The sequence below is a fragment of the Scleropages formosus genome, chromosome 6, assembly GCF_900964775.1.
Source record: "Scleropages formosus chromosome 6, fSclFor1.1, whole genome shotgun sequence".
In the NCBI taxonomy this organism is placed as follows: domain Eukaryota; kingdom Metazoa; phylum Chordata; class Actinopteri; order Osteoglossiformes; family Osteoglossidae; genus Scleropages; species Scleropages formosus.
The window spans coordinates 23426841-23441968 of NC_041811.1; the positions used below are offsets into that span (position 1 = coordinate 23426841).

The following is a 15128-nucleotide window of genomic DNA, read 5'->3' on the forward strand; positions in this document are numbered from 1 at the left end:
GTCATCCTGCACGTACGCCTTCCGGGGTTAGCGGCATGGAAGAGGGCTTCAGAGGTCATTGAAGGCCATGAAATTCCCACAGTTATGCGACAGTGAGAGGTCAGCTCCTCCAGCTGCAACTGCATGCGGTGGAAAGATGCCAGATACAGTGAACAGGTAGTGCTTGGCCTCTGCTTCTGAATTTGGTCAAATGTTTTGACATTGGACATCAGTACATATAGAATAAAGCACCGCTGAGGAACACAGTTTGTCTACTTTTTCTCCAGATCGGACGGTGAAAGTTATATTGGAGGCTTACTCTTTTAGTGCCATTTACTGCCCTGGGGTATCAGAGCACAGCTCAGTAAAATGGTCAGAACTGACAGACCTGCAGAGCTGAACAGAAATACAGAGGAGGTTAAGGCCTTAGATGAACCATTTCGACAAAGAAACGGCTGCCTGGAGAAATACGGAAAAGTGGTTAAGATTCATGAGACCAGGTGCTTCTTAGGCCTGTGAAACTGCAGGGCAGCATCTTCTGCTGAAATGCATCTAAATTACAAAATAAATGTGGCTAAGAATCTGTAGGAACCAGTGTTTTTTGGGATGGTTTATGCCGACATGGTGTCCCACCTTAAAAAAGTTGGATCGCATTCAGTGACTGCTTTGACGAAATGAGCAATCTTCTTTTTATTGTATTGACCTTAGAGTTAGTTTAGGAGTTCTTAATCTGGAGTCTGTGGACACTGTTTAATACATTTTTAAAATACACATTTGATTAGGCTGTTACTGTCGCTCACAATGTCGTGTGAAGGCAGTAAAGTTTCTGTGCAATAGACTGAGTGCAGGATTTCCTCTGAATTTATTTCTGGGCTTTTTTCTAGGGGAGGTTTCGTCACATTCTTAAAGGAGTCTGTGGCCTAGAATAGGTGAAGAATTTCTGAGTTGGGGGTGTATTGATAGGGAAAAAACTCATACTGAGACCTGTTACCTGGCCTGCTCAGAACTGATCTGTTTCTGTAACCGTCACCCACAACAGCGAACTTCAGCAGGGGTCGAGGTTCCCAGGTAAGATGATGGCGACATCATCTGTAGCGGAATATAATGAACACTGTTACCCTGTTGTAATTGTTTTAATAGTTCACTTTTTTGGCAAATCGTGTCACAGGGGATGTGGCTGCCCTGAAGTTCAGTGCGCTAAAAAAGAGGAACACGGTCACAGATGAACTGTCCATGACCGAAGGTGTCGGGCTTCTCACGGTCGCTGTGGTCAGACTGAAGAGGTTTTCATTCTTCACGGCAACATGCGCAGCATGCCGCATCAAATCTGTTCGGTGAGGGTCACAGCGGCTCGCCGGTCGCTCCTCTACCAGCAAAGCGCCTCACCTGGTATCAGTCCAGACATAAATAAAACGTATGGTAAATCCCGCAGCGCTCTGGCCCTCCGCTATCCTTGAGCGAGACGGTCCAGGGCTGGACGAACAGGGCCAGCCGTGTCCCTGGAGAGCCTCCGTCCGTGTGCCTCTGTGGATCGTGTGGAATGCCCGCCATATGGATGTAATGCAAAACAGATCGCTCTCCCCTTTCCTCCTCTTTTTCCTCCAGGACGTTTCATGCCTGACTCCTACCCCCTCGCCTGTGTACAAGTGGAAGTTTTGCATTCCTCAGTTCCTCGGGGTGTCTTTTTTTTTTTTTTTTTTTTTTTGCTAGAGAATTTTGTGATGGGAGCGGCGGTGGAGCTGTATAGAAAGCTGCTCCTCATTTAAGGCTGAAAGCATCTTTTATTTCTCCTCCTGTGTTCTGGCTCCTTCATGACTAGGAATTGATTTTTTTTTTTTTTTTTTTTTTCTTTTTTTTGAATGCTGCATTTATGTTTATGTGAGCTAAGCATTTGTCTGTGACATGAGCTAGTTGGCAGAAACACGGGAATGTCGAGGCTTGTGCGAACACGTCACCCGTGTCTCGTGCTCCGCGGCCAGGAATTTCCATACGTAGTCTCTGTGTTGACCTCACCGCCCCTGAAACCTCGACCACCGGGCCCGTGCCCTAGAGCACCCCCAGTGTCGATGGTGTGTCACGCTCTCTAAGGCTCAGCATTCAAATCGTAATGCGACTCAGAATAGCAGCTCGCTGTTCCTGCATGATAACATTTCCATTTGTTGTCTTGAATGTTTTGTCTCGCTTAGGCCACATGCAGAATAACGTGGGGGTGACCGCATTACTGAGTCACATATCTTCTCCCGTGTGTGTGTGTGTCTGTCTGTGTGTCGAGGGCCGGACTCGAGAAGCTTCTGGTAAAACAATAAGCAAAACAAGATGATTTATCTTGTTTTCACAGCATTTTGCTCCTCTGGGGAGCTGAAAGTACGCGTGTCTGTCCGAGCTTGTGGTTTAGTTGGTATTTTGTTTGGAATTCCGTGTTTGCAAGGGGTGAGGTACCATCGCCGAACGTTTTTGTGTGGATGCGGGCCACGCTGAGCACCGCTGCTCCATCCAGTGCTAGTAGAAGAGGTAAAACAGAGTACATGTTTAATGGATTATTCTCGTATACAGACTGCGTGCTGTGTGACCCTGGGTTGCGAGTGATGGCGTACGGAACGTACCACGCAGACAGACATACCACTGTATCATTGATCTTGCTTTTCATGCTCGCTGGCCCTTTCCATGTTGCACATCATGGATTTGTATGAGTTGGGGTGTTTCAGGCAGACCCATCAGTTTCAGCCTAGCACTGATGCTGACAGCGTGGATCATTAGATCCCTCACCAAAGTGCCTTCTCTTTAACGCACTCTTTCCCTTGCAGACCTTTCACCTCCTGTTTCTCTTTCTCTCTTTATCTCGCACCTTTGTCCCTCTTGCCCTCGCCGTTCCAGTGCAAGGCTGCCATGAGGCCCTGCTCTCGGGACTTTGCATCTCAGAGAGGGGCTGCCACTCCAGCTTTCCTCTTACCTGTGTCTTCCCGCTTTCCACCGATCACAGAGCTCGGACCTTATGGCGCCGGCCAACTGCAGCCGGTCCGTCGATCCCGGGGTCGTGGCCAACGGTTCCCTGGACGGCTCTGGGGGCTCTCTCGCAGCCTGCCTTCCTTCTGACTCCTCTCTCGCTGACTCTCTCCAGCCCTCTGTGGTGAGCTGCAGCGGTGCGCGGTAGCAGATAGGGGGCGCCGTGCGACAGTCCGCCGGCCGGACAGACCATACATACTGAGACTTAAATAATGCAAAAATCAATAGTTTCTTCAAGTGGGGGGGGTGATGCGGGTCATGCGTGGCAGGCTGTCGGAGAGGGAAGGAGACCAGAAATGGGGCCCTGTTAACGTGTTTAAAACTTGCATTTAGAAGTATCCATCATTGTTTTTCTGGAGTTGTTTCGTATTTATTTCTCGTTCACTTTTGTTCCGACACAAATGTTTCACGTGCGAAAACATGGCCGGCTAGTAAAAAGCTGCAGGTTGTAATTTTCACACTTCGAATTATCAGTCGACGAGAGCTTCTCCAACGCCAGCGGTGTGGTGAATGTGTGTCCCTTTTCCAAACATGCTTGTTTATCAGCATTTTCGTAGGTTAAACAACAAAAAAAAAAAAGAAAAAGACAAAACGGCACTGTGGTAAGGCATATGCACCACAGCCAGGCACTGCTGCTGAACGCCAACTGTCAGCGGAACATGGACGTTATTTTAAGCAAAAGGGGTAACTAACCAACTGTTCTGCCTCTGTTGCTTTTTCGATTCAGTCGAGTGAGAGTTGTATTCGCAGGAGAGCCGTATCTGACAAATTACAGTAAGAGCCTTTTTGTCACGGTCTGAGCGCCGGGCCATTGTGCCCGGAAAATGTTCCGATTTCAAAACATTTTTTAAATTTTAGATATGCTTGCGGAATATCCCTAACAGCCTGTGTCTGAAATTAGTTTTAGAATTCCATTCAGAGTCTATATTCAACGGAGAAGCCCAGAGGAAAACATTTTTTAAGAAGCAGATGCGCATAGGGGGATCGCGAGTAATATTATAAACGAATAATGTGTAATTTTAGAAGCGAGGTGTCACTGTTCCCGATCCAAATAATAAATGTTTCGTGTTAAAACAGCAGCGTTCCTGAGGCGCTCGTAATTACCGCGTCCGCTAAATACCTCAAAGAAAAAGAGCGATGTGGTTGGCAGCTATTAAAAAGACTAAACTTTAAGGAAGCTGTTAAAAAATAGTGAACTCCGGAAGCGCAGTGAATCGATGGGAGGACTTTGCTGCTGTTGGTCCTGTTTGCTGACGTGCTGTGAGTCCTTTCTCATTCCGTATGGAGTGAAAATCCATCGTCAGCGGCGAGGAAGTCACTCCGCATTCCTGCTCCACAGTCTGCCGCTCGCCTCACGAGTCACGTCCTTCTAGTAATATCTGCGGCTCGAGGCTCGCTGAAATCTGCCTAGACGTGACGATGCCTTAACGGGCTGGACATTTGCGTGGGGCGTGCGTGTGAAGCCGAGATATTTCCGACACGCTCGCTGAGGAAGCTGGCTGCTCCGGCGGGAAGAACCAGCCATTGGGCTTTTGAAAGTGTCTTAAGATCCATTACCGTGGCCCTCGAAGCCAAGAGTGTGTTTGTAAGGTGATACTTGGTAGCCTAGTGGTTAGAGCTGCTGCCTTTGGACCTAGAGGTTGCAGGTTCGATCCTCACCTCTGGCTGTAGTACCCTTGAGCAAGGTACTTACCTTAAATTGCTCCAGTAACATTACCGTGTTGTATAAATGGGCTAATAATGGTAACCTTGTAATAAGTCCCTTTAGAGAAAAGTGTCAGAAAAATGAATAAATGTAAGAGTGCATCGAGAGGGTTTGGTGTGTACACAACCCTGTACTCATGAGCGCCCCCTGGTGATGAATGGGTCTTCTAGTCCTTGTAACTTTTGCACCTTTGGAGTTCTTTAGGACTCTTACTACCCGTTTCTCATGCCCCTCCTCGCTGTCTGCCAGCGAGAGTTCCTTCGAGCGAAACGCCTCTGGGGTTGTCTCGTCGCCGTACGGCCCTAGAGCGCACCGGTCGTGAATCGGCTCGACGGGTGCGAGCGGCCTTCTCCGTCCATGTGCTCGCCGCGCACCTTTGCGGGAATGCTGATCGCAAGCGTGCATGCCAGTGTGTGTGCCCCCCGCCGCGCCTCGTTGCCTCCCCCCAAACGTCGCCTGTCATCTCCTCTGCTGTCCTCCCTCCTTCATCCCCACCCAACCCGTCCCCTCTCTCCCTGTAGAGCGAGAGCGCTAACGACGAGGGCGGGGAAGGGGAGTACGTCAATCTGTACTCATCCAGCCAGGCCAACGGGAAGCTGCCGCTCTCCCACGGAGTAAGTAGGCGAGGGTGGCACGCGCCAGGCTCGCCAGGGGAAGGGGTCTTCATGTGCTTCCGCTCCGCTTGGCATGCTGGGCCTATGCTTGCGCTGCTCATGTTCCCTTGCCTGTACCAGTGACTTTAACCGCCCCTCCCCCAATGAGCCACACTGTGACGTAATATGGGTCCCTCACGGAGAAGAGAATGCCTCCGCGCCATTTTGTTGCCACCAGCAAACCAACGGAGGGCATCACAAGGTTTATGGCCAAGTGTGGGACAAATGAAAGCGGTGGCTGAGAAAGATGGTTCACATCTTTGCGGCCTGATCCATTGTGCATGCAGCGTTTGGTTACGTCTGCCGTGTGAACATGCTCTTCTCCCATGCAGTCACATGGGGATGCAACACGCAGGAGCAAGGGGCAGTGAGGAACTGGGAATTTCACACTTGGGGTGCACAGGACAATCTGTGGCAGAACAATGAGGAGTGTACTTAGCGACGAAAGCTGAGAGTTTCTCAAACTGGGGCTGGGGGGTGAGGAGGGAGAACGTGGAAAACCGGACCTGCCTCGTAAAATATGCAAGTGGGTCCAGAGCTCTAAGGTCAGGTCAGCAGTTCCAATGAGAGCTGGATCAAAGCTACTCTGATTTTCCATCATAGTGCAAAATTTTTCACATTTCAACGCAGGCTTATGGGGAGCATTTGGTGGAAATCAGCAGAATCTCAATCCTCTGGGAAATTTGTACACTAACTCCATCGCAATCCCAGGGATTAAAGGGTCTGACGCCTCCTGTGATAGAGAGGGGCGTACAGGGGTTGTTCAGCTGTCTGCTGCGTGTCAGGGGAAAATTTACTCTCTCCAGAGGGATGAATGTCAGCGGCCCTGCCTTCTCCTTGCTTATTGTCCTGTCTGTTGGAAGAGGATGGGTTGACGTTACTCCTTTCATTCACACCCTCTCAAAATAACAGCGTCTGATGTCTTGTGTTTGTCCCTCATGGTTTTCCGTACCATGCGTCCGGTCCGTGTGCTGCAGTATTAGAATAACCACTGGCTGTTCTGACTATGGCTGCCTAACCGACTGAATGACCACTCGATCGGTCCTCTTGGTAACCTTGTCCTGGGTGGTGGACTCATGGTCCTTCTGGTACTTCTGCCTGCCGTACAAAACCCCCATCGCTGCCACCACGTGACCCCGGTTCTTTGTTGCCCATCTCCACGGAAAGTTGTAGGTGTGGCACCGCATCTGTGTACTGGATTGTCACCTCGACTGCGTTCTCATCTGTTGCCAGGATCCCGCCGTCAGCACCGATGATGCGCTTCACGAGGCCGTCCCTCAGAACCCCTCAGCCAGCGGCAAGGAGGCTTTAAACATGGAAAGGTACGTAACCTCTGCTCGAGTGGCTTTAGTGATGATCATTAGTTTGCCTTAAAAGTCTCGTGAAGACTTCTCCACTCTGACTGCATGTCCTCATCAATCAGCAGGAGGCAAAAGTCCACGGACTCGGGGCAGAGCGAGGAGGAGGTGGATGAGCTCTCCCTCATCGACCACAAGGAGATCATGTACCGTATAACACTAAAGCAGGAGGTAGGTCAGCATGGCGCCAAGGGTTAAGTTTCCCACTCATAGCTTTCTGAGACAGATTTAGCTTGGGAAAGTATGAATTATGCAGCCACCTGCATATCAGCTGAAAATTCTGAGTATTTAAAAAAGAAAGCGCTTGTACCTGGTTCTTGCTCGAATTGCATCGAACTCTCGGGACGTTTCCACTTTGTGAAATTTTCACAGTGACTTGAGCTTCAGTCTCTTGAACTGCCCAGGATTTGTTGATTTTCATTTATTTATTTTTTTTTTAAGGATTTTTCCAGTTACCTTGGTAACAGAGGAACATCTTCCAGCTCCAGGCTACACCCAATATTATTCCCCCCTCCCCAACTCTTGTTATAGACTTACTGCTGCCCCCTTCTGGGAGGCTTCAGTAGTGGCACCTAGTTTTCCTTTTTTTTTTTTTCTGTTTGGTGCAGTGTGACAGGCACTCTGTAATTATGTGCTGTTCCACACTCTGCAGCGCAAGGTCAAAAATACTCCTCTGTGGAACAATAGAAGTATAACCCGCGTGTGGCATAAGAGCACATTACGCATCCGCATGTGAAATGCAGCAACCCTGTATAAACAGAGGGAGGACGGAGAAGAGGTAACCTTGTTGGAATTCATTGTCGGTGGGAATAATCCCTCGCGTGGTGTTCTCTCCGCAGTGGCAGATGCCAGTTCAGCAGAATGACGTTTCGGTAGTTGGTTCCAGCAATACAGAGGAGTGCAGAGGCAGGGAGGGCACTGGATTTGCCCTGTGGGGGTGAAGGCTGTGGGACAGGGGTGGCTCAGTAGTTCTAGATTCTACTGGCTTGGCAGCTGTAGTCTTCAACCAGTGCTCTCTGACCCCCCCCCCCCCACACACACACATACACACACACATACACACACACACACACACACACACACACACACACACCCTCTCTCACTCTCTCTTTTTTTCCCTCCCCCTTCCTCCATACCTCTCCCTTTCTTTCTCTGTCTGCCTGCCTCCCTACCTACCTACCCTCTCTCTCACTTCTCCGTCCCTCTTAGAACGACGACGGTCCAGATGTCCGAGCGGGATCGGGAGACATTTTACTAGTCCACGCAACCGAAACAGATCGCAAAGGTATTTTTGACCCGTGCACAATTTCTCCAGAACGTGATCACGTGCGGTTTGCGCATATGTTTGTGTGTCGCATGTCGTTTGTCTGTGTTTTTGTGCTGCGTAAGCGTGTGTGCGTTTTACGTTCAGTCTTTCCGGATTCCGCTGCGGCGCAGAAAGAGGAGGAGCAGCTTTATGCTTCTGTGTGTCAGTGTGTCAGTGTGTCATGCCTTGGGTGAATTTTCCCTCCCGTGCACGTTTCTCCTCTTAGAATAAATATTTCTTACTTCTCCTGTGACAAAGCTTGTCGGTTAGAGCTGCGTTCTGTTCTGTAGCGACAGTTTATCCTCTCAGCTGGTGTAGATCAGCAGATGTGGTTACGTGCACAGCGGCACTGTCTCCTGATGCTGTTCGATTTGTGATCAATGTCCTGCGTGTCCAAAATGAGATCAGTTACCTTTTTAAAAATAAATAAATAAAACAGATGCTAAAACTGCTTTTCAGAAGGCCAGTAAGTGAGCCAGAATGATCCACAAACAACTAGAGATTTTTTTTTTTTTTTACTATTTGTAAAATAATAATTTGATAAGTCTGTCTCTGTATTTGTCACATTTACCTCGTTCTTCCCCTTACAGACCTTGTTTTATACTGCGAGGCTTTCCTAACAACCTACAGGACGTTCATAACCCCCGAAGACCTTATAAAAAAGCTACACTATCGATATCCTTTGCCTGCCTCGGTGGAGACGAAAGGGCCCTTTGAAAACGGAGATCCTCGGGCCCCCAGGCTCATGGCAGCTAAAGTGGCCCAGAAGTGAGATGTTGTGACATCTGAGTGCTTTTTACTTCCAGTCCACTAAGGGTCCAGTGCGTAATGTGCACAGATGCTGGATGACAGAGCAGCAACTGTGACCTTATTTGTAGATGGTTTTGAATGTGGGGAAACCAGAGTGACATTTATATGGTCTTTTGATCTCATCCTGATTCAGTGTGCATGTCGTCAAACGCACATTTTCTCTGACTTATTTCCAATGTAAATTAGTATATCCCTCGAATGCAGGCTTTATTTACGGGTTATGAGAAATGCACCATGACTGAGGCCAGTTTTGGTTGGGTGAGACCGAAAGTGGAAGTTCTCCTTAACGCCGTAGCACATACACGAGGTTTTGCCACAGCCCAGACACTTTCAAGAAGCGAGTCAGCAAAAACACTTTCTTCGTGCTGGTTCGAGTGGTGGATGAGCTTTGGTGAGTCTGCCTTCTTTATCTGCCTACAGTTCTTCTAGAGGACTGATGGTGCACCCCTGAAACGTAGGCATTTGCCTTTTCATTTTCTCCCGCGGCAGAAATTGCGCTTTTAATCATGACGCTAAAATGACTTGTCGCTTACTTTTAAGTCTTTATCCTAACTAGGTAGCGGGAGGCATAGTGGTTAGAGCCGTCACCTAGCAGTCTGAAGGTTATCGATTCAAAATGTTCTCCTCCGGTAGTACACTGAACTGATGTGGCAAGAATACTCTGCTGTAAATGGGTAAATCATTATAAAGTTTTCAACAGAAGTCCCCTTGAATAAAGGCGTTGGCTAAATAAATAAATATTAGTGTTACTTGTAAATGGCCAAGTGCTTCTGGGACATTAAAGTTATCCATATTCAGTCAACCTTGTGCGTATTGTCTGAAGTCGACTTTGAATTACTTGGCGTGTGGCGACTGTGAGTTACGTGACCACCATCTGTCTCTTTATCCCGCAGTCTGGTGGAGTTAACAGACGACATCCTGAAGCAGCTAATGGATCTCGTGTTCCGACTCGTGTGCAACGGGGAGCTGAGCCTGGCCCGGGTCCTGCGCAAGAACATTCTGGACAAAGTGGAACAGAAGAAGATGATGCGCTACACCAACTCCCTCAAGCCACTGGCCGCTCGTGGGGTGGCTGCCAGGTTGGGATGAATGAGTGTGTTTAATAGCTGTCTCCCAGGTGCCTGGGTTCAGGTAGCCGCTGTTCGTGGTCATGTGGTGTTTTTGTCCTTCCATCGTTCTGAAATCCATCTGTAAAAACTTTTCGGAATTTTACCAAGCCCCATATACTGAGCCTTTCCCTACCTAAAATGTGCTTATCTGATTCTCGGCTGGTTCTTGCACCCCAGGCCAGGGACCCTCCATGACTTCCGCAGTCATGAAATTGCCGACCAGCTCACTCTCCTGGATGCCGAGCTCTTCTACAAGATTGAGGTAGCGGCGGTTCCGTCGACATTTTTGCTGCCTTTATATTGTCGGGGTGTGTTATGAAACAAATCCTTAACCCTACCTCTCGTCTCTGCAGATTCCTGAAGTGCTGCTATGGGCAAAGGAGCAGAATGAGGAGAAGAGCCCCAATCTGACCCAATTCACTGAGCACTTTAACAACATGTCCTACTGGTATGCCCCGTGTCTCTGTGAAGGAGGATGGAGCGCGCGGTGTCTGCGCGTGCTCCGCTGTGCATGTCCGGGCCGCTCCTGGAAGCTTGTGCTTAGAAGAGAGGAATCGGCAACCTGTAACAATAGTCCGTGTACAGACCAGTGCTCCACCTCATCGCTGTTTGTGTCCTTCAGGGTGCGATCCATAATCATCCAGCAGGAAAAAGCCCAAGATCGGGAAAAGCTGCTTCTTAAGTTCATTAAAATTATGAAGGTAACTGACTATAGCAGCGTCATTTCTGAAGAGTGTAGTTTGTACTGACTGTAACTGCAGTGTTGACGTGCTCTATAATATAAACCACATGGACCGGGGGGGACAGGCTTTGCATTACATAGTCATTTTGCTTTGTGTAGATGGTTGGTTTGTCCAAAGCAACCTAGAAATCTCAACTTTTACACTTGACCATTTAGGCACTCTGACATTGACTTTACGCAGTTAACACACTTTGCTATTAGTTTTCTTCCTGGAATTAAATCTACGACCTTCCGCTTAGAAATTTGTGAAGCATCACTCAACCCATTCCCGTACCCATTGATGGTGATATTTTTATTAGTTATTTTACAGACAAGGGATCCAGGGTTCTTCAGAAGCTTTCTTATGTTTCTGCTCTTTCTTTCTCTTTCTTTTTTCGGTAGCATTTACGAAAGCTGAATAATTTTAACTCGTATTTGGCAATACTGTCGGCGCTGGATTCTGCGCCTATTAGAAGACTGGAATGGCAAAAACAAACCTCAGAGGTAAGCTGGCTGTGCTGGTGTAAATTGTTGACAGTTGCCTTCATCCAGCTGGAAAAAGACTAGGTGGAACGAGTCGGGATTCCAAAGCATTAAGTGTTCTGTTCCCGTGACTTAATTTGTACGGCTGTATTATTGTATGGAAATGGACTGAAAATGAATTAATAACAGTCCTCCTCTATAACGTGGACAGCTGGGGGTGTAGAGGTTAGATCTGGTGCCTTTGGACCCAAAGGTCGCAGATTCAGTCCCTACCTCCAGCTGTTGTACCCTTGAAGAAGGTGCAGTACTTACCTTGAATTGCTCCAGTAAAATTGCCCAGCTCTATAAATGGGTAAATAACTGTAAGTAGCTGAACAGTGTAAGTCATTTTGGGCAGAAGCATCAGCTTAATGAATTAATGTAAACATCTCTTCATGCATTCCCTGTTGTTGTTCTCTGCACTGCTGTTAAGGGCTTGGAGGAGTACTGCACCTTGATTGACAGCTCCTCCTCTTTCCGGGCATATCGAGCAGCACTGGCAGAAGTGGAACCTCCATGTATACCATACCTGTGAGTGATCCTTCTCACATGACTTTGTACTTTATGGAGCACAGAATAGAAATTGAGCTCGTTCAAGGCCATCGTCGTCAACCCTTCTGATCAGACGAAGGCTACAAAACGTTTGCATGCATAACCCGCGTGACATATTTAATTGTTGTGGTCCAAGTCAGTCCTTGCAGACCTGTCTTTTCATAAGCCTCTGGATATGATGGTGCCGTGCTGTTGATGTCATTTTCCTTCTTTTTCTTTTTTTCTTTTCTTTTTAGAGGCCTCATCCTGCAGGATCTGACATTTGTCCATCTGGGGAACCCTGACCTAATAGATGGAAAGGTGAACTTCTCCAAAAGATGGCAGCAGTTCAATATCCTGGACAGCATGAGGCGTTTCCAGCAAGTGTGAGTGCAGTAACCATTTAGAGCGCCAGCAAGCAACTTCTCGCACTTGGACCTGGGTGTTGCTAATTTAAATTCTCGTTCTGTTTCATTAACCGCTCCAGGCACTACGATCTGAAGCGCAACGATGAAATCGTCTCCTTCTTCAACGACTTTAGCGACCACCTGGCAGAGGAGGCCCTGTGGGAGCTATCACTGAAGATCAAGCCAAGGAACATTACGAGACGCAAGACGGAGCGTGAGGAGAAGACCTAGGGAAGCGGCACGGCTTCCCGGAGCCCCCCAAGGGGGCAAAAGACCAGGACGTACACTTTAAGAGACAAAAAAAGAAAAAACTGAGTGAATTGGGGGGAAAAAAAAACTGTGACGGCAGCTAAGAAAAACAGAAACTGGGAAACGTGTCTGTTACAGTTTACAGGAACTTTTACTTTTTTAAATTTGTGTGGGATTGTGCTGTGCCTCAGACTTGGCCACTAGACTGGTGGGAACGGAGGGTTGGCTCAGAGCACAAAAAAAGCAGGAGGCTACCAGAGGGAGACGTCTGGGTTTTCCACAGGCTTCTTTCACATTGTGTCCTACCCATTTCAGCCTGCGTTTGTTCTGTGCATTTCCGGAACTGTCCGGCAACTGTCCTCGCTCAAGATGCCCGAGAGCCCAAGATGCCTGCCTTCCCGTGGATATATCCCCTTTCGCCCTTCTCGCGTGCCACGCCGAGGTTCTCCTCACGCTTGTCCTGCTCGGTTTCCATTTTCCACAGTGGACTGCTGCTGGAACCGCCCCAGACTGCGATCCCTCCGTGCCACGACCGAACAATGAAAACCGGGTGGTACTGAACCTTGTCGGTGGTGGCCTGCAGGGACGAGGAAAGTGAAAAAGTTGCTGGCTGTTGGTAGGGGACAAGACAGATGGAGTTGGTGTCCTACAATAAACACATGATACCCGGTTTCAAAGGTTTTTTTTGAAACTCTTCATCTACAGACTGTCCGCGTTATAATGCATTTCTCCTTTCGTTCTTTAAAAAGTGTGAGCGTGGTAAGCAATGTATCTTACCCCCTCGAAAGTGCAATATGGATTTGCACTTAAAAAAGTAAAAATGCTGTGATCCATGTTAATTCCATCATGTCAGTGAGGCAAAAAATGAATTATGAACAGTAAATCAAAAGGCAATAAGACTCCTGTTCTGTGAAGTTCCATCCCTTCTCTTCATCTCTGCCTTGTTTGATTGATGGGGAGAAGAAGAGGGCAGCGCCACCCTGCTCTTCTCTCGCCAGCCAAACTGTTTAAGCCATGACTCTCTGTAGGAATGGGTCTTTCTTTGACTGGGATCCAAAGAAGAAAGAGGTCCATTCAGAGAGAACTTGTCTCATCCTGTAACATACCACATACTACATCAACTCCCCAGTTACTCCGTAGGAAGTCCAGCTCTGCCTATACACACATCACACTGTGCGTTCTGCATTCGAATAAAATATTCAGCAATATTCTTGCTTGTTTTGGGTCATGGTTGATAAGAACTGAACCCCGTTCTGTGCCTGAAAAATACTGTAACTGCAGTTCATGTTTACCCCTGTGCAATTCTAGGTCTACGGTATAGTTTTAGCGCCTTCATAGACAATCAAGCGTTCAGTATTTGCATTGTAACCAACAGTTAAATCTTCTTTTCGTACAGAAAGACATCATTTCAACTCCGTGTCCCGCGTGATTTCGAAATGATCAAATGCCACTTCGTGTTTTGTGAGAACTGCAGCTGTATGTTGAAGAAAGAAAAGGCCTCGGTTAATTTAAAAATGAGCAAACTAAAATGTATTGGGTCAGCGAGAAGTATAAAACTGTAAATATGTCCTGTGTATGATGGCACGTGCTAGCATTTTTTGTTTACGTGTGTGTTTTTTCAAGATAACACCGGCTTGTCTTCTCCCCAAGGTCGCAGTATAAATTTTTCCTTGCGGTAAAAAGAAAAGGTGTGAAAGTGAACTACTGAAGGACAGACAAGAGGTGTGGTTAGAGGGGTTGAAGAGGTCAGCCACAACTGTGACGGGTCTATGCACTGCAGCAGGGGACAGGGCTGCATTTAATGCCACAGCATTTGTAGTTGGACTGGGGACTGGATCATTTATAGTACTGTGGTTTTTATTGTTTCTACCATGGAAGGCCATTTTTACCTGCCAAAGGGAGTCTGGGAGGGTGTTAATTGATCACTGGTCTGTATGTAGGGGGATGGGAAAGGGGATGGGGTTAAGTGGAAAAAGTCTTACTTTTGCTTTGACACGGTGTGGATATTATCTGCAAACACCAACTATAATTTGATTAAAAGACATAAAAAGATGGTTCTCTTTGCAGGTATGTTTCCTTCAAACTAACGTTGTAGAATGTATGTGTAGGAAGGGAGTGATTAAGGTAGGCCTTCGAGCATTGCGTTTGCAAATATCCTGCTTTGCTTCGAAAAATGTTGGCTGTCAGCCTGTCTGGGTTTACATATTTACCACAACATTATACCAGTTGATAGGAATGCAGGCTTTCTTTACATAAGGAGTGTAATTCATCCCAAAAGATCTGCTTATATGACTCTTATTTACTATGAGTTTAAATGGGAAAAGCAATTCCGCCAAGTATGTGAAATCCCTGCATTGTCTTTTTTAATGTAGAAAAGCTAATCTAAAATCAAAAACCACACACACTGGCTGAAACCGCTGGACCCAAGCCTAACCCGGCAACACAGAGCGTAGGGCTGAAGGGGGAGGGGACACACCCCGGACGGGACGTCAGTGCGTTGCAAGGCACCCCAAGCAGTACTCGAACCCCAGACCCACCAGAGAGCAGAACCCGGCCAAACCCGCTGCACCACCGCATCCCCCCAATCAAAAGCCAAGTACAGAATATTAGAATTGCTCTGGGCACTTTTAAATCCAGGCTTAAGACCCACATGTTCAAAGTCACTTATAGGCAATACATTTGCATTCTCCCTTTTTTAAATCCCTTATTATTTTATTAGTTCACTCTCTTATTCTTGGGTTGGTACTGTGGTTCAGCAGATAGTGCTGATGTCTC

At 47.6% G+C, this 15128-nt stretch overlaps 1 protein-coding gene across 14 annotated transcripts in view; it reads left to right on the forward strand.

Moving 5' to 3' along the window:
* The window catches only part of rapgef1b (Rap guanine nucleotide exchange factor (GEF) 1b), a 65310-nt gene extending 51749 nt beyond the window's left edge, over positions 1–13561 (forward strand). For 7 of the 14 annotated variants that reach the window (XM_029252880.1, XM_029252878.1, XM_029252883.1 and 4 more), the window contains 15 exons: positions 2960–3106; positions 5209–5301; positions 6574–6662; positions 6764–6869; positions 7908–7983; positions 8595–8679; positions 9113–9205; positions 9708–9893; positions 10101–10185; positions 10277–10371; positions 10546–10624; positions 11047–11148; positions 11600–11697; positions 11955–12083; positions 12185–13561. In XM_029252880.1, coding sequence (XP_029108713.1) covers positions 2960–3106; positions 5209–5301; positions 6574–6662; positions 6764–6869; positions 7908–7983; positions 8595–8679; positions 9113–9205; positions 9708–9893; positions 10101–10185; positions 10277–10371; positions 10546–10624; positions 11047–11148; positions 11600–11697; positions 11955–12083; positions 12185–12335 — 1614 coding nt within the window. In that variant the 3' untranslated portion in view covers positions 12336–13561. The remainder of the gene's footprint in view (positions 1–2959; positions 3107–5208; positions 5302–6573; positions 6663–6763; positions 6870–7907; positions 7984–8594; positions 8680–9112; positions 9206–9707; positions 9894–10100; positions 10186–10276; positions 10372–10545; positions 10625–11046; positions 11149–11599; positions 11698–11954; positions 12084–12184) is intronic. The other 7 variants (XM_029252887.1, XM_029252888.1, XM_029252889.1 and 4 more) reach the window with 4 other exon arrangements.
* The last annotated feature ends 1567 nt before the right edge of the window (positions 13562–15128 follow it).